The following is a 24,085-nucleotide window of genomic DNA, read 5'->3' on the forward strand; positions in this document are numbered from 1 at the left end:
AAGGGAACTTTTCTCCTCAGGTGAAAGATCCATTCACTGTAGTACAGTGTGTGTGTGTGTGTGTGTGTGTGTGTGTGTGTGTGTAAAGTGCCATCAAGTTGCAGCCAACTTATGGCGACCCCTTTTTGGGGGGTTTTCATGGCAAGAGACTAACAGAGGTGGTTTGCCAGTACCTTTCTCTGCACAGCAACCCTGGTATTCCTTGGTGGTCTCCCATCCAAATACTAACCAGGGCCAACCCTGCTTAGCTTCTGAGATCTGACGATCTGAACTATTATGGATTCCTAGAGAGGCATTTTCTCCTGTTTCACTGAAGATTGGTGAGTCCCTTCCCATCACCCTGCCTTCCCTACCCTCTGTCTTGCTGAAGGTATGTGAGTATGTGTGTGTATGTGTGTGTGTGAGAGAGGCTGGCTGGTGAGCTGGCTATCAGTTTCTAGAATCTAGGCTAAAGAAGATCAGAATTTCCTAATACCTCTGGGATAAGTAGTCAGGGATGTTAAGAGGGCCTTTAAACAATACTGACAATTTAGCTTGTACATTTTCAGTAAAAGTCCTACAATGACAAGTTGTTCAGAAATGACTTTTTATCCTTACTCTTTTGTAATAAAAGTGATTATTCTGTTGATTGGGGCATGAATATGCATTGACTTATACCTCATTAATGATGACGTACATAACTGTGCCCCCCTCCCATATCCCATCCTCGTCATCCTCCCTTGCCAGCTGTGTGTGTTAAGTGCCGTCAAGTCGCTTTTGACTCATGGCGACCCTATGAATGGAAGTCCTCCAAAATGTCCTATCTTTGACAGCCTTGCTCAGATCTTGCAAATTGAAGGCTGTGGCTTCCTTTATTGAGTCAATCCATCTCTTGCCAGCTAATAAACCATAATTATTTTTAAACAAATGTTATTTAGAGTGTGATGCTGCCATTTTCCAGCAGTAGAATGCATATAGATGTCCTGTTCAGGAGCAGGAGAATTCTTGCATTCTAAAATGTATTTTCCTTTGCTTTCCCCCCCCACCTGGGAATAAGAGGTCAGGTATCTCTTGATACTGTGGCTGGCTGCAGGTTTGAGAATCTAAGGGAGCACTTGTAAGTAGGTTTGGTCAGAACCCTACTCAGGTCTATTCAGTAGTGCTTCCTCCTAGGAAAGTATTCTTAGGATGGCAGTATAATTTTATCAGGACAAATCCAAATGGTCATTTGGGTATGGGAATCACTTTAAAAATAAGTTTTAGAGGGCCAACTGCCACAAGGACTGCTTTCTGAGCATTTGTTCGTGTATGTCAAAAGCTGAATATTGAGGGGTTGATGAATATGCACAGAGCAAGACTAAAGAGAAAGTGCCAAAGCAGGACTATGGATGAGCATCAAGAAAATGTAAGTAATGACTACAGGAGAATTACACAACTTTAAGGTTGACAATGAGGAAATTGAAATTGTTCTATTCCTTGGCTCCACCATCAACCAAAAGGGAGATTGCAGCCAACAAATCAGAAGGAGATTGAGACTAGGAAGGGCAGCCATGGAGGAGCTAGAAAAGATTTTGAAGTGTAAGGATGTGTCACTGGCCACCAAGACTAGATTAATTCATGCCATCGTATTTCCTATAACTATGTATGGGTGTGAAAGCTGGACAGTGAAGAAAGTTGATAGAAAGAAAATAGATTCCTTTGAAATGTGGTGTTGGAGGAGAGTGTTGCGGATACCGTGGACTGCCAAAAAAACAAATCAGTGGGTTATAGATCAAATCAAGCCTGAACTGACCCTAGAAGCTAAAATGACTAAACTGAGGCTATCGTATTTTGGTCACGTCATGAGACGACAAGAGTCACTGGAAAAGACAGTCATGCTAGGAAAAGTTGAGGGTAGCAGGAAAAGAGGAAGACACAACAAGAGATGGACTGACTCAGTAAAGGAAGCCACAGCCCTCAGTTTGCAAGATCTGAACAAGGCTGTCAAAGATAGGACATTTTGGAAGACTTTCATTCATAGGGTCGCCATGAGTCGGAAGCAACTTGACTGCACTTAACACACACATACACACACACACACAAGACTAAAGGATGCCCTACAACTTTCACACTCCCATTGGTTGTGTAAAGCGGCCCTCAGTCACTTCTCATATGGGCTGACTATAACGTAAGAATGAACCGTGATGTTGGGATTGGCTGTTTGGTTGGTTGGTTGAGGGTTTCGTTTCCTCTGTCTTCAGCAGTGAAGGGCTGGGGAAGCTTCCAGAGGTTTCCTTGCATGCTTTTTGGCTTTTGGGAAGGACAAGAATTTATCATGACAGCGGCTACAGGTAAATCCAGCCAGATGAGATACACTGTTGTCTTTAATTAGGAAGAAATAGCAACATGCTCCATTTCCATATTCTGTTATCTGAATTACTGCTGGCCGATCAGGAGGATGGCTGGGAAGTGTTGGGCTTTCACTTCCCAGGAGCTTCTATTAGTGTGATAGAACAGGCTGATTAGACACTGGGGGATTACCTTATGATACATCTAAAGTCTGTTAGAGTAATTCATGGCTTAACATTAATCTTATCAAAGACTATCCTTCAGTGCACGGATCCACATGTCCCACTGGGCGCTTCAGTTGGCACTCACACTCATATGGCCCCTTCCAAAATAGGCCTGAAAGACAGGAGTCTTTAAAACTTAGTCTGTTGGTTAATAATTAGAAGAGTTTCTTTTTTCAGTGAATGATCTGGGAGCAACCTGGTTTGGTTTTGCTGAAGCAAAGGGATATGTGAATCTGATCAGATGCTGCGTGGGATTGAACACAAACATATTGAACACATGAAGCTGCCTTTTACTGAATCAGACCCTTGGTCCATCAAAGTCAGTGTTGTCTTCTCAGACCGGCAGTGGCTGTCCAGGGTCTCAGGCGGAAGGTCTTTCACATCACCTACTTGCCTAGTCCCTTTAACTAGAGATGCTGGGGATTGAACCTGGGACCTTCTGCATCCCAAGCAGATGCTCTACCACTGAGTTACGGCCCTGAATGCCACACGTGAGCCGCTCTGAGCTTTCCAAGGAGCAGCAGGATATGTATAAATAATATTCATGGTTGTAAATCTTGAACAAAACAGCAAGTTTTTCACTTAATTGCTTCAATTAAGGGAAGGTATTCTGTATTCTGTACTACACCTTGACCTGGATGGCCCAGGCTACACACACACACATTCTGTACTACAGTGAATGAGGAGAAAAGTTCCCTTGATTTCAGGTCACACATTATATTCTCCCTGGGTTTGGATCATCAGGCATGTGTTGTGAGTTCCTTGCTGGGAACTTATTTCCCAGGCATGCATGGGCCTGATTCAGATGAGGACCATGGTGTTCAATGAGAGGATGCTTAGGGCTCCATCTTCCCCACATTGCTTTCCTGAAGCGAGATGGCTCTGGGAGCGCACAATTTTCCTGTTGGCAAAACTTGCATGTACTGTATTAGTATATATAGAGTGTCTAATGGGGAAAATAGCACCCACCCTGGGTGGGTGCGTCCTTAAGAGCGACTCATTGTGCGGCCATCAGCCCGGCAAGCTGGTAGGCCTCCCCGTGGGCGAGCCGTGCTTTACGCAGGAGCAAGCGCTGGAGGTTTATTTTGGCTATCCCCACCAGGATGTGGGCAGGGAGCACGGGACCTTCAGCCACAAAACGAAAAGGTACAAAAAAGTAGAAGGGGTGATTAATGCCCTAATGTTAGACTTAGGCGTTTATTTTTAGCTTTTTACAAACAGACATGCTTAGGCAGGATTTTAAGCAATGCTAATTTATTAGGAGCAAAAAGACAGCTTTACAGAAGGTGACTGCCCTCACGCAAGTGAGGGCGTTAATAAAAGTAAAGCTGATGGGTTACAATATTAAAGCATTTAAAATGAAAGCAGCAATACGAAGTGAACTTTTAGGTTACTATGGTTACTAGAAAATAACGATAACAATTTTTACAGCTTTAAAGCTATAACAAAACAAAATAGGATTTAGCATGAAATTATAACTTTGACCAGCAGCCAGCACCTGGCCTTAAAAAAAGGCCAGCCTCTGGTCTGCAAATGCTAAAACTTAACAGCGAAAGGAGCCCAGCTAGGGCCTTGACAGGAAGCCAGCCTCTGTCCCACACTTGCCTGCCAAACCCCTACTCCAAAGTAGCAAGGCCTGACACTATGATGAGTAGCAGAAATGGCATCGGGGTGGGGGGAGAGCAGAAACACCCTCTCCCTGCGTGGCCATGGTCATGATCCAAGTCAGGCTGCATTCTCCCAGGACCTGAGTTCCCAGCACAGAACTTGTGACACGCTACTTATTGTGAAGACCTGGGGGGGTGGGGGAACATAATGCATAGTAAGGCTACTAGTGCTTCTGGGCTTTAACCATTTGCTAAGAAATATAATCAAATCGATGTGTGTAAAACCTACCCTTGATGTATTTGCATGGCTAATGTTTTACTGCAGTCTGCCCTTTTACGTATATTGCGTTCTGTATTTGGTGGATCATTGTTCCTTTCAGAATGCTGGATTCATCTAATAGATTTATAAAACAACAGGCAAGGAGATTTGGGGTGGGTATTATCGGGCAGTGTGCGCAGCCTCCCACTGCCCTCCCAATCAGTTGACTGACTTGAAGGGCTACTTAAAGCCTGCATGTCTGTTTGGACCAGGCTTTTTTGCTGCCAAAGCCGCCCCATTCACCCTTCAAGATATAGCATGGGGTTAGCTGGTTGCTTTGGGACTGAGCAGTTGGTCTTTTTTTTTTTTTTTTTTTTTAAACGTGCTTCATAGCATAATGGGAGGGGGCACTATGTCCTTATGTTATAGAGGTCTATAAAATTGTGCATGGTGTGGAGAGAGTGGACAGGGAGAAGCTTTTCTGCCTCTCTCATAACACTAGAATGCGGGGTCATCTGCTCAGGCTGGAGGGTGAGAGATTCAAAACAGATAAAAGGAAGTATTTCTTCACACAACACATAGTTAAAGTGTGGAACTTCCTGCCCCAGGATGTGGTGATGGCTGCCAACTTGGAGTCCTTTAAGAGGGAAGCTGACATGTTCATGGAGGAGAGGGGTATTCATGGCTACTAGTAAAAATGAATTCTCTTCTCTGCATAGCTATTGTCTCCAAGATCAGAGGAGAACGCCTATTATAACAGGTACTGTGGAACACAGGCAGGACAATAATGCTGCAGTTGTCTTGTTTGTGGGCTTCCTAGAGGCACCTGGTTGGCCACTGTGTGACCAGACTGCTGGACTTGATGGGCCTTGGTCTGATCCAGCATGGCTTTTCTTAACTTATTAAATTGGCCTGCTCAGAGTAGACTAGCAAGGCCCTAACTAAGATGGTGGGATTAGTGTCGGTTAATTGAATTAGATTGGCAAGCACCCTTAAGTATGTTCGGAGGAGGATCGGAAACCAGACAAGACCCTTCAGAGTGACCAAACCCAGTGCCTAGGGAGGAACTCTCTTGGTGCTGGACATCAGTGCCTGAGCCCTCGTGCTGACATAGGGAAATGGTCTTGATGGTTGGCGTCTCGTAGCAGAGTTTGGTGTGCAGGTGAAGAACGGCTGTGTTATTGTTCTAAGCCTGGAGCCAGGGCAGCCCTGCCCAATGGCTGGTGAGCCTGTCGGACGGCCTCTGCTATTGTATCTGCATTAAATGGGTGGTAAAAAGTTCATCAGTTGCAGTTCAGCTTTGCAATAAAGCCTCAGTTTAATCGAATCTTGATGTCTGTGCCTTGCTTTCTGGAGTGCAGAATTAAGATCCCAGTCCCAGCTACCTCATGATTGGGAAGGAATGTGCAGTTAGTTAACAGGATGTGAGCGCACCTCTTAAAGACAAGGTTTGGGAATGTTCTGTTTTAAAAGCTTACAGAATTTGAATATTTTCTTTACCAAGTATATTCAAGAAAACCAAAAGAGAGAAGTGTGAGGTTTGGCCACTTGTTCCCATACCAGAAAATCCCTGCATGAGGAAAGCTAGTGTGTCCTGGCTTTCATGCAGACATGCTTTTTTTCTATGTGGAGGAACCCTCCCCCCCAAGTAGCAAATCATGTTATTTTCCTGAATGTTTAATTCAGCTCTTGAGGAATTTCCATAGGCAATGTGAGAACTGTCTACAGGGGAAGCCTTAGCAATAAGCATTTGTTTCCAGAGGATGCAAGGTTGTAAGATCAGGAGGAGTGTTTAAAGACAGCATTGTCTGTGGCAATTAATCTAGAATGGCTGTTTCATTTACATGGATCATTGAATGCAAGCATGAACATGCGGTTGTAACCTGGGTAGTTAGCGTTGTGATCGCTGCTGGACTGCTTTGAGTCTAAGTTGGAATTATGCATGATTTTTCCAACCTTTAGACGTCACTTCGCTCCCACCTCATGCTTTCCCTGTGGTTTCACGATGCAGTTTTACAGCAAGGTTTACATCTGCTTCGAGCCCAAATAAAATGCCACTTCTGTGCATAGGGTTAAATTCGGGTTTGTATGCTCATGCCCCCATTCTCGCTCCTTCCTCACTCGTCCTTCTCAGCTGCCATCCAACCCCTCCCCCTCCGGGTCAGACAAGGAATCGGGCAGCCACGCTGCCTCCAGTGCCCTCAAGAGCCTGGGTGAGCCATCCAGCGAGGGCAAGTCCTGCTGCAAGCCTTATTCCAAAGGCGGCGGCAAAGCGAAATGGCGACTCGTGCAAAGGGGGCGGTGGTTTTTTTTAATTACCAAGTGCTGGATCAGCGATAGAATGATGAATAGTAAAAGGCTAAGTGTGAGTGTTCACCCTCTGTGCGTCTGATCATTATGGGGTTTGTTTTGGTTCCATCGCTCACTCGCTCTTCCCCCCTGACTGATTTCCCCCCCCTTTCCTCTCCGCCTTTCCAGCCCACATCCAACCCCACCCCTCAGCCTGCTTATTTGGTCAGTTTCACGAGTGTTGATGTCACTTTCAGACCTCAGGCATCCAACAGAGGCAAACTGATTCCCTCCCCCCAATACACATCCCTTTGCCCTCCCCTTACAGGCATGAAAGCCCCCTCCTTTTTTTTGTTCAGGAGTGCAAGTTTAAAGATGGGACAATGAAATAGATCCAGCCAGCTTTTCTGCTAGGAAGAAAGGAAGGGTCTCCTTTGTCTACCAGAAAAGGTTGCCCTGTGGCTGATGGGACCCATATAAGCAGAATAATTTTTGCTGAGTGGGACAGGAAGAGTTAAGTCTTTTTATTATTTATTAAATGTATGTATTCTAACATTTGCAAGACCCTCAATTTGCAAGACCTGAGCAAGGCTGTCAAAGATAGGACATTTTGGAGGACATTGAGTCATAGGGTCGCCATGAATCGGAAGCGACTTGACGGCACTTAACACACACACACACACACACACACACTCTCTCTCTCTCTCTAACATTTATGTCCCACCTTTCCCCTTGGTCTAAAATTGACTGGGAACAGCAAGACTTTTATATCTCTCTAGGTGACAGATGGGGTAGGGGCATTTTCCTCTGAGTCCCTTCAGGTTGCACTTGCCTTCATGTAAACCCGAAGGAAGGCAGAGGAGGATTGAATGTTGAGGGTCTACATTCACAGGCCTCCATCTTGACACACACAGTTTTTTTGGGGGGGGGGGAGAAAGGGACCCAGGGCAGACAGCGTGCAGGTCAAAGGGAGAGAGGCTCGGCCGAATAAAGCCATCGCTTGGCCCAAGTCTGGCTTTCTGATTGTGGGATTTCAGCATGTGTGCACCTACATAAAACTTTAGGGAAGTTTCACGGGAAACCGACGACCCTTCACAGAATGGCCGTGAGACGCCCTTAGGGAAATAAACCGGCTCTAATTAATGTAGTAATCGTAGAATGCCCTGACGTGGATGGCCCAGGCTAGCCCAATCTCATTAGATCTTGGCTGCTAAGAATGGTTTGGCCCTGGCTCGGACTTGGCTGGGAGACCATCAGGGAAGTCCAGGGTTGCTGTGCAGAGGCAGGCAATGGCAAACTACTTCTGAATGTCTCCTGCCTTGAAAACCCATGAGGGCTCACCATAAGTCGGCACTTCCCACCACCGGACCCTTCTCTGCTTTGGCTGTAAAAGAGCCACTCGGTCCTGTTCAAATGAAGGAATCTTGCTGCAGAGGTGGGGGAAGGGGCAATTGCAAAGCCGCGTTTTCAGAGGGAGGGACTCAGAAGCGCCACATTTTTGCTGGGGATGCACACTTGATAATGAGGTGCTCCCAGAATTTCTCTGAGGGGTAAAGCCCCTGTGCATACTGTTTTGAGAATTCGGGTGCAAATACTGTACAGTTAGAGAGCAGCAGATCCAGCACAAACAGACCCTGCATAAAATACCAAAGAGAGCTGGTTCTTGGTATCCTGTGCAGAGGAGTTGTGAAGCCCCCAAGACCAGGGGTCACATCAGTTAGCCACATAGTGGGCAACCTGTTTTTCTAAATCTGCCCACCGATATTTACTTTGGAGAGCACGGACTGTGCCCTTGCGGCCCAAATGAAGGAAACCAAGGCTTTCATAGGCTTCTGTGATAAGACATTCGCATAGAACTAGGAGGAAGTACCTTTTCCCCAGCTTTAGGGAAAATGACTTCATACCAACCATCCTTTAAGACATATGTGTAAGTTTGTGGGTAACCCTGAGGGTTGTGCTTACTAGAGTTGGTTTTTATATGCCGACTTTCTCTACCACTTAAGGGAGGCTCAAACTGGCGCAAACCTTCCCTTCCCCTCCCCACAACAGACACCCTGCGAGGTAGGTGGAGCTGAGAGAGCTCTAACAAAGCTGGGACTTGACCAAGGTCACCCAGCTGGCTTCATGTGTAGGAGTAGGAAAACAAATCTGGTTCACCAGATTAGCCTCCGCCACTCATGTGGAGGAGTGGGGAATCGAATCAAGTCTCCGGATCAGACTCCACCGCTCCAAGCCACTGCTCTTAACCGCTATACCACGTTGGCTTACTAGAATCTAAGCATGCCTGCAAATCTTCATCTAAATAAGTATGTGACCTGGTAACACCCGGGGGAGGGACATCTTTTCTCCTCCTTGTCAGAGAGGAGGCAGCACACCAGTATGGTGAAGTTTGTAAGTTTAATTGCTTGGTTTCTTTACAATGCCAACTCCAACCACCACCCTATAGCCCAGCCAGTTCACGACTCACCTCCACCTGTTCACACTTTGATGCTAGGGCAACTTTCCCAGCCTGAGTCCTTGCCCAAGTTCCTTAAGCTTTTGTCCTGGCCGCTGCATCTTTCATTCAGGGTTAAACCAGGGGGGTAGCCCATCTGCCTGGGCTAGGTAGGAAAAGTTCCTCCTGGCTGCCCTTAGAAGCCAGCAATCCTGGTTCCAAGGCGCTGGGAGGCATGTTTCATTCTCGCCCGTAAAGGCCCTAAGCCTGTCTGCCCACAGTCCTCTCCCAGCCTTCAGCTGGGGCATTTTATCCCTCTTCCAAGTTCTTGCTGCTCTTGGGTAGATCTTTCTCTTGAGGAGGCCTTTGCTCCATAGGGAGCTAGCAGTGGTTGGGCTTCCCCTGTCTGTTCCTCCTTGGTCTTGCAGGGCCAACTGGATCTTTCCTTGGCTCTGCATTGGGCTGCACCCTTCCTGAGGGTGGTACCCCCGCCCCATCCCTTCTTCCCCAGGAGCAGTGGTGGACCTACATTTTTGGGGCCCTGAAGCTCAAACTTGTTATGGGAGCCCCTTCACAACCAGCAGCAATAGGGCAACATCCAACAAGGTCCAAAGGGCCTTGCTGCCCTTGCAAGGACCTCGAGGCCCAAATGGTGGAGAACCGGGTGGTGGGGTGCAGTCTTTGAAAAGGGGCCATACAGTGATGAAATAAAACTACAGAACTATTAAGCCATGCAACGACGACGGATTTGAGGAGCCAGCTGCCAAAATGTAGGCTGTGAATAGATTCTGGGGAGCTCAGCGAGCCCTTACAGCTGGGGGTTTGAGTACTGCAAGCCCCCGAGAAAATTTTGAAATTTGACCAATTGCAGGGACATTTTCAGTCCATATGAAATGGGCATTAGAGCATATTCTAAAGTCAATATTAAGTACTTCAACCCATTGGCTTATGATTCTGTCGCTAAAAAACTCTCATCAATTTTGTTGAGAAATTCACTCATTAAAAAAGGTTGCTTCAGGGGGCCCCTCCGGGATTAGGGGATCTTGCATGGCGGGGGGAGGGTTGGGGTCACTGAGGATGTGGGGGGAGGTAGTTGTTAATTTCCTGCATTGTGCAGGGGGTTGGAATAGATGACCCTGGTGGTTCCTTCCAACTCTATGATTATAAATCACTGTACTTGAAGCTTTAGAAAACACGAGTAGACATCCCTGCAATACTCAATACAAGACAGTAGATGGCAGTGTGAGTCCACTAGAATGAATAAATTAAAGCACCAAGGGGGGAAAATAATCCTGGGGAAAAAATGAAAAGAAATTATTTATTTTGCTCCATATTAGTCTTGTGACCTAATCAGTAAAAAAGTCATTATTCACACAACACTGGGCAATATGCATTGTAATTTTTAACAAATAATGGGAAACTGTTAACGGTTTCACAGGAAATACAGCCCTGTCTTGTGCAGCACTGGTCATTTATCATTGCACTTTGTGAAATCACTCATTTGTTCTAATTTGAATGTAAATGACTCTAAGGTTTTACAAATAAGGTGACAGACTCACATAAATGTAATTGCAGGGTTCATCTCTCTCTTTTTATATATCACTCATTAAGTTATGAATTAAATACATCGTATTAAACCAGGGGCATGTCCAATGATGATATTGTAATGGCAAATTACTCTATGCTATTAGAGGTGTATTTTTTATTCATGGACATTAATTTGTCATTAAACGGCATTAGTTTAGCACTTTTATGTGGGAGACGTGACCTGAAAGAAGAGACTTTGCTGCTCTAATGTGAGAGAATAGAAATATGAGTACCAGATGCATGTCGCCTCTTCAGCTCTCGGAAAGAAATGGAGGAATATTTTATTCCAGCTTCCCCGCTCTTCGCCACCCACATACACAAAATTCTTAAATTGGTTTTTATCCATGTTAATAGACATTTCTGAAGAAAGGGTAGCCTTCGTCTTTTAAATCCTGTTTCTCATCCAAAAGCTATGGAGAGAGGTTAAGATGGAAAAGGATAAGTTCAGCCTCAGATGTACGTCAGGTGCTTGCCGGGTTTTGACTGATTGCTGATAATTTCTTTCACTAGCCTAAAAGAGAAGGGATTATCAGCCTGGCTTTTAGTAAAGTGGGTAACTTATTAGGCGGGCCCTGGGATTCAGTATACTGTACCCACAAACTCATACATGAAAAAAAGAAATGACACTCTCGACACCAACAAAGATTCTGTATTTGGAATACATTATGCAGATTTCCTGTGTGATTTGAATAGTTTGTTCCTGTTGGGATATTTAGGTTTTCTCAGAATACAGAATATTGTATTTGCTAGATTTTATTCTTTCTCTGGAAGTTCAAGGCAGCAGGCACTGTTTGCCACCTCCCCACTTTCTCTTCACAGCGTCATGAGAGAGATTGTCTGCTCCAAGGTCAGCCAGTGAATTTCATAGCTGAGGGCCTCGCCACGTTGCACAGACTGCTGTGAGGGTTTTCTATGAGATGCACCTTGCTACAAATCCCCACATGATCCTCCCCCAGCAGTTTCACATAGCTCAGTAGTTCCCAACCCTGTTGAGTATGAGGACCCCTTTTAATGTCATTTTTTTGTTGCAAATTGCCACATGATCATGGTTGTACTTATTAGTATAAGTGATTGGAAAAAATACATAATGATAAAAGCTAAGACCTCAGGAATGCTTTTAAATGTATTTGTGTTTTATTAATTACAACAGCATCTCCATTGATTTGGAAAAATAGTAATACATATATGCGCAAGACACATTAAAGTACAGTCCAGTTGCTTGGAACAAAGGGTTTTTTTGTTTGTTTGTTTTTTTACTACTGCCTGAGAAGGCCAGGGGTCCCCATACGTTCTGAGCCTGCGGGCACCTTTGGAAAATTGAACGAGGGTGGTGAGCACCACCCCAAGTTGGTTGCCTCAAGGGGTGGAGCCAAACCAAATACCACACACCTCCTGACTGGCGTACAATCACCTTTCCCACCCCACAACAGACATCCTGTGAGGTAGGTGGGGCTGAGAGAGCTCTAAGAGAGCTGTGACTAGCCCAAGGTCACCCAGCTGGCTTCATGCGTAGGAGTGGGGAAACCAACCCGGTTCACCAGATTAGCGCCCGCCACTCATGTGGAGGAGTGGGGAATCAAACCCGGTTCTCCAGATTAGACTCCACTGCTCTTAACCGTTATACCACACTGGAATGAACTCACACACAGACTAAGAAAATCTCAGGCCCTTACCAGTTTTCATGATCTTCCAGTGGAAAACCCTTTCAATGAGCTGTCTGTCTGTGATAGAACAACTGGCGTATAATGTCGAAGGGTTTCACGGTCAGAGTTCATTGGTTCTTGTAGGTTATCCGGGCTGTGTGACCGTGGTCTTGGTATTTTCTTTCCTGACGTTTCGCCAGCAGCTATCTGCAGAGGAGTAACACGAGAGACACTGTCCTTCGGTGTTACTCCTCTGGAGATGCCTGCCACAGCTGCTGGCAAAACGTCAGGAAAGAAAACACCAAGTCCACGGTCACACAGCCCAGATAACCTACAAGAACCAACTGGGGTATACTTATTTATTTTTAGTTAAATTCTGCTGTTCAGTAGTAAGTTGGCTTCCAAAGGAGCTCATAGGTGTCAGAATTTAACACAACTAACAATTGGAGTTTAATACAAAATGTTTCTTGTATTGAATTCTCAGTTGTGCTGGACCCAGGCATGACTAAGGGCTGGCTGGCTGCTCCCTCCCAAGGCCTTAGCTGTGGCACTTCTTCTCAAGGGGAGGGTTCTCTTCATAAGTAGGAAGCAGCCTTACCTGGACTGGCGCACACTTGGGGGGCCTCCAGCGAAGGCTGGCCCAATGCTGCCTGCCTGAATGGCTCAGAGCAGGTGGGCCCAGTTGGGGAGCGGCGGCCATGATGCGGCAAGCAGGCTGGTGGATGAAGCCCAGCCAGCCCGACACAGGGTTGGGGGGCGGGGCGGGTACAGCCACCATGGAGGTGAGACCGTGGGAAAGGCACAGGTGGGGAGGTGGAAACCTGTCAAAGCCGGATGGATTTGTGGACCCCTTGCAATATCTCTGTGCCTCCCGGGAGTTCTTAGGTCAGGGACCACAGATGTTGATGTTAAAAAGCATGAAAGGATAAGAAAGATCCCTGAGAGACCCCATACCATTGCTTCAGGTAGTCCCCAAGCACCACTTTCTGGAATCGGCCAGCCACATAAGAGAAGAACCGCCAAAGCACAATCCCCTCTGCTTCCAACCCAGTCAGCCTGTCTAGCAGAATACCATGGTGGGTGGTATGGAAAGATCTGAGAGAACCAACAGGGATGCACATCCCCTGTCATCTTCTCTGTGGAGATCAGTCAGAATGACCAAGGACATTTCTATCCCAAACCCAGGCCTGAATCAGTATTGAAATGGGTAATCCATTTCCTACAAGGCTGGCCGTTGGGCAGTCTTTATTTAGGTCATCTGGGTCTAGGGACACCACCTTCAGAAGGAATCTCACGGCTGCCTTTTTCAGAGCAGTCAGAATTACACTTTCTCAGACCCACTCCGCCAGCCCAACGTGCTGTATGTAGTGCGAGGATTGAGCCTAGATATGGTTACCCACATGCTTTGAAGCAGCTTGTCCACCTCTTCAGGCCTCGCAAACTGAACACTGGCATGGGTAACGTTGTGCTAATATAACTTTAAGTTAGAATGAACTGGTATACGAAGTTCATTCTCAAAACTGGTTAAAGCCAATCATGCGTGAGCATTCAACCTGGTGCAAACATACAACATGAGATACATGGTTAGAATATTGGGCTAGCATCTGGAAGATCCAGGTCTGAATTCCCACTCTGCCTTGGAAGCACAGTGGGTGAATTGAGCCAGTTGTTCTCTCTCAGCCTAGCCTACCTCAAAGGGTGGTTGTTGTGAGCATAAAATGGAGGGGGGATAATGCTGCCGTGAGACATGTTCGACGGGAAGAGTGGAATATAAATATCTAAATAAATAAATACAGCTAACACTCAAAATGGAGGAGGATTCTGAGAAGAGGTAGGTTCTGGTCTCTTAACTCATGGAATCATAGAGTTGGAAGGGTCACCAGGGTCATCTAGTCATCTGCACAATGCAGGAAATTCACAACTACCTCCCCTCCACACCCCCAGTGACCCAATTAACTGTGGTTAATTGGTAAATGTTATGTCTGAACGAGACCAAGAGCAACACCAAAGGAAACTTGCACTTAGGAAATGCAACTTTCAGTTTTTCCATAAATCCCATTCATATTGATGGGGCTGATACTGAAGAACATCTTGGTAGATGGAGCCCAAATAAGTATATCTACCTATATGGCATAATGACTGTATGCACACAAGTTTGCAATCATTTTTCTTGAGAATTAATGAGGATTTGATGCAGCAAAAATTATGAAATATTGGGAAGTGTGTTGATTTTAGAGCAACTGGCTCTCTAACGCACATGTTCAACTTAGCAAATTATAGGCAGTCTAGGACTACATCGCCTCAATTGCGAATTCCAGTGTAAATTTTAGTTGTTTTTTGTTTGTTTTAAGAACCTGTTTACAAGTACTTAATACATGCAAGAGAATGTTGGTTTGCCAGTTTGGACAGTTACGTTGGGGAGTTGATAAATATTTATAGAGATATTATTTCATTTATTGTTTCCACCCTAGTTTCAGTAAATTGCCGGCTGTTTTTATTAGGCAGCATGTACTGCTGTAACATCCAGTCAGTGAAGATGGACCCATTTCTGCTCTACAAACATCTAGTATAACTCTGTTCTGTATAGACGTCTTTCGGATATTTCCTCGTACAGTAAGAATTCAAATAAAATGCACACGCACATAACCTTTCTGCGTATGTGTGTATGCACATGGGGAGGGGAAGCACTGTGGATTGGAACTCGTATAATACCTTGATTTACAGCTAGTCTGCAATCCAAATACAAAGCAGGTGGAGTAACAACTGGGTTCAATGCCTTGGATATTAATGGCTTGGCTCAGCGATGGAATTTCTGAAGCTGTATACACTTTTTCTGTCTTAATTATGCATTCATTAGAAGCTTTTATACCCAACAGAATAAAGTAAATATTTTTTGATCTCTGTAGTGCGCTCCCAGATTGTAGATTTGCACAGCAGGGTCTTGATAATCTGAATAAATTGTATTTCCCCAAGGAGTTTATCTTTCAAATAAGGTCATAAAGAAATGCAGTTTCTCCCCTTAGTTCTCCTTGTATTTTTCTTTTCTTTTTATAGCACAGCACACAGGAACAGAGGTATATTATACTTTGCTGTGTACCTGGTTGTGATTAACTCTCATTTATCAGCCTGGTACTTATATACACCCTTTTTTTGCAACACATGCATGCAGTTCTTAAAAGGATGAAGGAAAAGCAAGCAGCTGTGAAATAATATAAAAATAGGTTGATTATTCCCCCCCCATACATTGTTGTATTACTGCTTGTAATGCTTACATTCGGAGCTATGTGGGCAATATATATTTGCATCTCTATGTGCCACCTAAAGGCACGATGCAACCCACGTGTACCATTATTATTTTTTAAGTCCAGCCTTTGAAAGATATTCTGGCAGATGATTTATGTAGTTTTGCACTTCCGTTAAGATGTTGGCTGTAAACCTGAGCCATGAAAAAGTGGATATTGATATTTTCACAAAGCTTTTGACTTAATTCTAAAAACAGCAAACTTTGAAAGAATCAATAAGAATCCACAGAGATGAGAAAAAGTAGCACTTCAGACCAGTGAGAACGGGCGAAGGTTCCTGACTGGCAGCCCCACCCCCTGCTTAGCTCAAGCCTGATTGGCCCATTTGAATCCAGGGGTGGGCCAGGAAGGGCGAATGGCCGGGCAGGAAAGTTCCCGCCGGGGAAGACGCCGCAGTCACAATGAGCTTCCCCCAGCTGGCCGCCCTTTTGCAGCAGTGCCCAGATTGGCCCAGCCGAGCCCCCACAAGGCCTGGGGCCAGCCAGGCAAGCCCCGCTTTGACCGGCGCCCTCTACAGTCCCCCCCCCCCGAGCGAGCCAACAAATTGGGGGCTCTCAGGTAAGTGCGAGCCCCTTCTTTGTACTTAATGTGGCAACTGTTGCACTGTGAACAAACAGGAATACAAGCTGAAGATGGGACGCAGCCCTTTGGGCTATAAGGCGCATACACACCATGGTGCAGACATGCCCTCCGATCCCCCTGTGGTAAAATAACTAACCTATGAGTTAACATATAAAATCCATAGATTTGAAAGGGAAATATTTATTTTGCACTCTGCTAATGCTCAGAGGTTAACCCCACACAGTCCTCCCTGCCAGGCAAAAAAAATTTTTTCCTAGCTCTGAGGCTGCTTGGTTAGGGAGGACAGAAATGTACTTATTATTTTATTTTATTAAACGTATATCCCTCCCACTCCAGCAAAATGCTGGGCTCAGGGCCGCTTGATATGTTAATGGCATGTAGACAAGGGAACAAAATGAGTTTTTTTTTTAAATTTCTGAAGCATGAGGACAGCTGCATCAGCCATAGATCTTCAGGAGCCCCATAGTACTCTTCCGAGAGCACTTTTAGTTTGGAATTCTTGGAGAGCCGAACTTTAGGAAAAACAGCCTTCAGGACCAAAAGAAAACTAGCACAAAAGCATTGAAATTGGGTAAGCTTTTAAGATTACTTTGCTTACTGTTCTAGACAGTAAGTTTAGACCTAGAGAGAAGGGGTTGTGCATATCCCTACCTTTCCCCCCACAATGTATGTGTGTGTAAAGTGCTGTCAAGTCGCAGTCAACTTGTGCCAACCCCTTTTGGGGTTTTCAAGCTAAGAAACTAACCGAGGTGGCTTGCCAGTGCCTTCCTCTGCACAGCAACCCTGGTATTCCTTGGTGGTCTCCCATCCAAATACTAACCAGGGCTGACCCTGCTTAGCTTCTGAGATCAGAGGAGGTAGGGCTATACCATGCTACCTCCCCTCCTCCCCTGACAATTGGTGTTAGATAATTTTGTTCATCTTCAGTCTTCTGTGCAGTCCCAGTGTGGAAGTTTTGCAGAGTTGCAGTCTTATTAGCAATGCTCCCAAAGGATTAAAGATATTGAGAGACCAGCAGATTTAGCAAGGGCGCCCCTATTCATGGCGCTCCTCCATTCTAAATGCATCCTAGCAGCAGCAGCCTATCTCCACTATTTAGAGATAAATAATTGTAGAAGGGCCTTTACCCTGGCCAGATGTGCAGCCTTACCTTCTGCTATGCTAGAGGGGAAATTTAAGAAGACACCCTGGGAGGAGAGATTCTGCCCTTGCAAATCAGGGGACTTAGAAATTGTTGAGCATGCCCTCCTGAACTGCAATTTTTATACATTACCCCGTTTGAAGTTTACTGAGCCCCTCTTATCGAGAATGGGACCTGACAGGGCAGGAGAAAGGATTGAGATACTCCTACAAGGGGATAATCCTTCAATCACTCTTCAGGTTGTGAAATTTTGCATGGCAGCAATGAAAATTCGACGCCATAGAACAGCCTCTTAGCGCAATTGACAGATGTGTCCCAGCTGTAATTTTCTTTTTAAATGTTATAAGACTTGGGCTGTAATTCTTTGTAAGAATTTATTAGCCCATGTTTTCTGTTTTATCTTGTTTTATCTGGCTAAGGGCCGTAAATAAATTATCCATCTATCCATCTATCCATCCATGCATCCATCCATCCATCCATCCACCTGGCATTACTCAGCATGTTAGCAGAGAGCATACGATTTCATTTGGCTTCCCCTGTGGAACCAGCCTGCTCCAATAATGTATTTATTGGCCCTACTTAAAATATGATATGTTGCTTAATTGGTGAATGTTAACATAACTTTCTCAAATGAACTTTGTAAATATTCCCCCCCCCCACACACACACACACACTTTTGGGCTTACACCACTAAACATTGACCATCACTTTTAGGTGAGTGTCAAAGTTTTGTCAGTTTTCAGATATTCCCAACATTTGAATGAACCCATGTTACCGTGGTAGAAATGAACAATACATAAATAGTCTACCATTGACAATTTCCCCAAAATTTCTGGCAAGCGTTGGAACACTAAATCCAATAAACAGGCAAAATTTTCAAAAATAACTATCCCATGTGGTCTATGCTGAATTGTTAACAGTTTATAGTTTTAAAAATAATTTAGTTCAGAGTATCAGTTTTTGTGTTCTCATAAAAATGTCCCCCCCTAAATTATTCTGAGAAAGCAGATTAGATTGTTACATTTCAAGTAATGTATTATTTTTAGGTTCCAAAAGAAGATAAAGTTCATCTTTTCCAGTCAGTTCTTATACTTTTGCCAAGTCATTATGTTTCCAAAAGGCCTGTCGCTGATTGGGAGGTGGGTTATCTGATCAGTAATATAAATCTCACAATCTCAGCGTGACATTTCTGGTGCGCAGCTTCATCAGCTGGATAGCGGTGTATTGCAGTGTATAATTTTAAGCTGAACAAGTGATTGGTATTACAATGGGGTGAATTTTGTTGCAGTAGGTTGATCCATTGAGCTGCTGTGGAATTCACAGCTAAAGTTTTGTGGCCAAGGATGAGCACCCAATCCTGTTTAAAACAACATCAGATCAAGTTTTCTAGTTTCAGAACCACGTTGTTTGCCAAATTGACCTTTTGAAGAGGATAGATCAGTGTGTGGTTTGACTGATGCTTCAGGATTAACCAGATTACAGGGATGTCATTGGCTGTTACCGCACTAGGTATTCCCAGCGATGTATCAAGAGTTTGAAAATGTTATTAAAAACATCGCTTTAAAAGGGTTTTTGGATGCCACGGCTAAAAAATGGTTGGAAGACGTCTTCACAGCTAAAGGGGCCAAACAAAGTGCGAACAGTATTTTTTATAACAGTTTCAAACTCTTAATACTTCGGTGGGAATACACTGAAAGTGCGAACAGAATTTTTTATAACATTTCCAAACTCTTGATACATCGCTGGGAATACCTAGTGCGGTAGCAGCCATTGTTGTACAGCGGCTAGAGTATAGGGAGGGACCTGTATTCAAATTTCACTCAGTCATGGAGTTCATTTGGTTGGCCTCTCTTGCCTAATCTAAGTTTGTTGTGAAGATAAAATGTTATGATGTATGAAACCCTTAGGAAAAGTATGAGAATACAAATGTAACGACGACACAGATATTTGCATGATTTAGGATTCAAAGAACTACTTTAGCTGGGCTTTTGTGTGCCCGTTGGGATTTTTGTATTTTTTGATCTTTGAATAGCTGGCACCCATGCCAGATCACAGTCTGCTTTTGAAAATGCCCTTGATTTCCAGAAGTGGTGAGTCATGATTTGCATGGCTCCTTTTCATGAAACCAAAGTGATTGTAATCTCCACATATGCCATTGGTTGCGTGGTTCCTTGGATACTGGTTACTACAGTCTGTTAACACAGAACCGGTGCCAGTTGTGACCTGGAAGATTCTACTGTTTATTTCCCATGCTGAGCAGCAAAGAAAAATCGACAGGTTCTCCATTACGCCAAGTGTGAAAAATGGCAGAATCGTATCTTGCTTTTGTAGATTTCAAATACATTAACTTTATTTGATGGAAGAAAATGGAGCACTAAATTGGGAGCCATGCCTTTTTGATAAGGGAGTAGAATGAAGACCAGATCCTTGTAGAACAAACCATGTTTATGAGAGGGGTAGCATTAAGTGTGACAGAGGGTTTTTTTTTCCTAATGTAATATAAGTTTTATAATGCTACCATCGATTTATTTCCCTCCCCCCATTCTAAATAAAAGTTCTTGCACATCTATCTGTGTGCATGTGATAGAGATCCAGGTAGTAATGTGGGAATCTGTATTGATTGGAGCATAACTGTTAATTTGTTCTAGAAACAGCCTGTTACTTGAAATGCAATGATACATAGATAGATGGACAACTTTTTAAGTTAGGACAAGGACTTCCCCATTCTGAAGTCACTTCCCCCATCTCCCTATAATCCTTTATGCTTTTGTTTGAACATAGCATTCATTCTAAAAATGTGTTCTGTTTTATTTGAACAGGAGTTGAATAGTTTTAATTACTTGGACCTGTACAAGCTTGCTGACCTGTTTAACCTCACTTTGCTGGAGAAAGCTGTGGTTGACTTTTTAGTGAAACACCTCTCTGAACTGCTGAAGAGTCACCCCGAAGAAGTCCTGTCGCTGCCATACTGTCTCATCCGAGAGGTCTTGAAGAGTGACCGACTCACGTCCCTCAGCGAAGAGCAAATATGGCAGGTAGAGTGCAAACATAATTGGCAGCATGCTTACATTTTTAGGAAAACTGACTCTGTGACTCCTTAAGCTTTATCAAGAACAAAATTCTTAATAGCAAACTCTGAATGTTGGGAAACAATAGAAGAAAATTCTTGGGACTGAATCCCTCTGCACCTGTACATAGAAGTGCCTGTGAGTGGGCGGAGGTAGAAGGGTTCTGAGATCCTTTTGTGCACGAAAAAGGATTGTGCCCTTGGCTTTAATACTTTGATATCTGTTCAGTGATTCGAATGCAAACAATTCATTTTAGAGGACACATCCTCCTTTTTTCTTTTCTTACATCATTTGTATGGTCTCGAGTTTTAATGTAAGAGAGTGTGGTACTGTCCTTTGGCATTTATTTATTTTTTTCGTTTATATACCCCACCTTTCTCCCCTAACGGAGACTCGAAGCAGCTTGCATCATTCTCTCCTCCATTTCATCCTCACAACAGCCCTGTTAAGTGGGGCAGGCTGAAAGTGTACGACTGGCCCAAGATCACCCAGCCACCTTCCATGGCAGAATGGGAATTTGAGCCTGGGTCTCCCAGATCTTAGTTTGACCCACTAGCCACTGCATCACTCTGGCTGACCTGAGATCTGATACTTAGCTGGTCAAGGAATATGTAGGCCCATATGTGATGTTTTCCTTTGCCAATGAGATATGGGAATGAAAATATGGAAATGGGAACCAGAAAATTTACTGCAGGCAACGGTGATGAGTTAATGCTGCTGGTACAGTATCACTTCTGTACAAGTATGGTCACACACTGTAAGCAAATACATATTATTATTTTTATTTCTTCTCCATCACGTGCTAAGCTGGAAAGGTGGGCGTTTTGTCTCTTTTTGAAAAAAAACCCTAGGTGGTAAAACTGTCATTTTGGGGGAAAATTAATTTTACTCCACTAATAGCAACCAGTTTTTTTTTACTAGTGGATGAACTGGTTCAAAGCTTTGCTCTGATGTGAGTGTAGATCCTTGTGTTTTCCGCAGGCTCTGAGCATGGACCTTGTTTGATACCTTGTGACTAGCTGACTTGTATCTGAAGTATTGTATGTTTTTGAGGTGAAGCGAAAATTGACTCTGGTGATTGATTCTGGGTGTCTGCCTAACACCTGCAAGTTGTTACATGATAGTAAGGCCACACATATGTGAAATTACTCTTTACTTGTTGCAAAATAAAGAATATGGAATTGCTTTTTCTAAGAAGAAAATTTCTGCCCCTTGTAGTTGCAAAGAAAAGCTTGCAAATGTGTTAAAGGCATTTAAAAACCTCTTGGCTTTTTTTTTTTTTTTTGCTCCTCTCTCCCATCTCACATGGGCCTCCTTCTCAACTCTCTTGCTGTATTTATTTACACTGTTCTAGGAAACTTCTCTACGTCCATTTATGCAGGGGTATTTACTTCGCAGTCCCTGCTGAACTGCTTTGAGGCTTCTTTTGCATTATCCATGATTTTACTGACCTTCAAACGTGACTTCGCTCTGGCCACATTCTTCCCCAACAGTTCTAGGAGCCTGTTTAACGAATTTAAATACTGCTTCGAGGCAAGAGCAAGGAAAATTCCGCCAATTTCCATGCAAAGCTCTTAAAACTTTGGATTTCTCTCCCCATTCCTGTTTTGGCTTCTCCCTCCCACGTGTCTGTCCCTCCCATCCAACCCCTTCCCTCAAAGCAAAGCACAAAAGAGGGAGTTAAATCTTCATGAAATGTGCAGGAAGACACTGAAGAAGGCTACAAAGGTTGGAAGGCAGCACCCGGCAGGGAGGTGTTGAAGAAAGGCGGGGAGGAATACCCAGCAAAAGCACATGCAGTCCCTTTAAGAGCTGACCCGCCCCCTCTAAGTAAACTGCAACAAGGCTGCGTTTTCAGGGCGAGGGACTCAGAAGCTCTATGATTCACTGGGGATGCCTAATTAATTGCAAGGTATTCCTGGAATGGGGGGAGGGGAGGATCCCTCATGCATATGATGTCTGAGAATTCAGAGCAGAAAACTGTGCAGCAAACCAAACACAAATTTCCCCTGCATAAATGACCTACATCTCTTCGCTGTTTTGGGGGCAAACCAGATGTGAATTTGGAAGATCCAGGTGCAGAACAAAACAAATTGGCTATTTCCTACTGAAGCAAATGGGGCTCTTGTGGTGCCAGAAGATGTTCTTCTCCTGTTTGTGTCCTTCAGGACAAGAATAATGTTTTCGAAGTTTCCAGAGAGCAAACACCTCATGAAGAAAATGTGACAGTCCGCTCTTTCCTGTTACACTTGCTGCAGCTACCACTGTGTACAGCAGTGGCTAATGGGCCGCTTTCTGGATGGCAACAAACTCTACACTGACCATCCTAGATGTTACCATAATTGTCTCTCTGGCCCTCCAGAATGAATTAAGACATACACAAATATTTGCCAATCTAAACTTGGAGTGGGCAATAAGAAACAGTTTTTTGCTTTATCTTAGTAAATAAGTAATTCCCCCATAGTCAACTCAATACATGAAAATCAAATCATGCCTGCTCTGTTGCCTCAAGTGTAAGTTAAGTTCATCATTTTTACTAAGGTTATACTAGTAATGCAATATACCATGGAAGAATCTAATATTCAGCCCAGGGTAAAGATTGGGCATGCCAGAGGATTAGTGTCAGGGTGTTTTATAGAAGTGAAACTTGATATACAGGCTGGAGACAGAGCTACAGAATCTCATTAAATAGCTGAATTGTTCATTACTGAGCACTCTCCCTTTAATAAAGTGCTCATTGACTTTGACAAATCCCCATCCCGTGTCTTAAAGGGCAACAACAGAGCAAAAGGTACCAGGGATGGAAAAGGAAATTGACCCAAATTGGGGGAAGGGCCAATAATAGAAAAGCTGATAAGGAATACTACTCTTTGGTTACTGTAGCACATTAATCCGTGTGACATTGGCAGTGCCATATGCAGCCATGTTGCATATGCGCATGCATGCACAGGAATAACTGATTTAGTATTCCCCCCAAGGCATGAGCCGCTGGTTGAGCTTCCAATAAGTGTCGACCACAAATTTAATGGTGTCTCTCCTCTTCTCTTCTCCCAAGGGCAGGACCCCTGGAGCGGATGGCAATATTGCCTAAGCATAAATAATTCCTTCACTGAAATGATGACTCATACCGTATCTATATTCAGGTTTAGGCAGTTAGAAAAATATTTATCTGACTTTTCTGAGCCTCTAGCAGGGTTTTGGCTGCAGACGAAGTTATAAGGAACTAGTGGTGAGTTGTGGATAGCAGCTATTCCTTCAGTAGATAGTTTTTGTATTTCCTAGTACATTGTGAAATATGCTCTTGTAAGGAAAGAGACTTTTGCAAAGTTTAAGAACATCTATCAAATTCTTAGGTAAATAAATGAAAATGCATATGAGTATTTAGAAACTATTTAGGGGAATTTTTTTTCCTAACGAAAATGCTAAAGCTGTATTCTCATGACAATCATTCCGGGGGATTTTTTGCAGCAAAAAGAAATTTTATTCCAACCTAAGCTTTTGTTGATTAGAACCCACTTCTTCAGATGCAACGGAAGACCAAAATAGATGTGACCACATCTACAGATCTGACCTGTGGGGGCCACTGCCGTTTTAAAACCTAATGAGGTGATTTGAAAAGGTTGCGTGGGCTAAAATGCTGCA

General features: G+C 44.1%; 1 protein-coding gene across 3 annotated transcripts in view; it reads left to right on the forward strand.

Moving 5' to 3' along the window:
- Positions 1-24,085, forward strand: part of KLHL32 (kelch like family member 32) — a 76,963-nt gene that overhangs the window by 26,466 nt on the left and 26,412 nt on the right. Inside the window, exon 5 of one of the 3 annotated variants that reach the window (XM_056856705.1) lies at positions 20,195-20,410. The exons of 1 other annotated variant lie outside the window; for it this stretch is intronic. In XM_056856705.1, the coding sequence (XP_056712683.1) occupies positions 20,195-20,410 (216 nt within the window). Of the gene's footprint in view, positions 1-20,194; positions 20,411-24,085 lie in introns of those variants that run through there. One more of the 3 variants, XM_056856707.1, reaches the window with a different exon arrangement.

Source organism: Euleptes europaea, chromosome 10 (assembly GCF_029931775.1).
Source record: "Euleptes europaea isolate rEulEur1 chromosome 10, rEulEur1.hap1, whole genome shotgun sequence".
NCBI lineage: Eukaryota > Metazoa > Chordata > Lepidosauria > Squamata > Sphaerodactylidae > Euleptes > Euleptes europaea.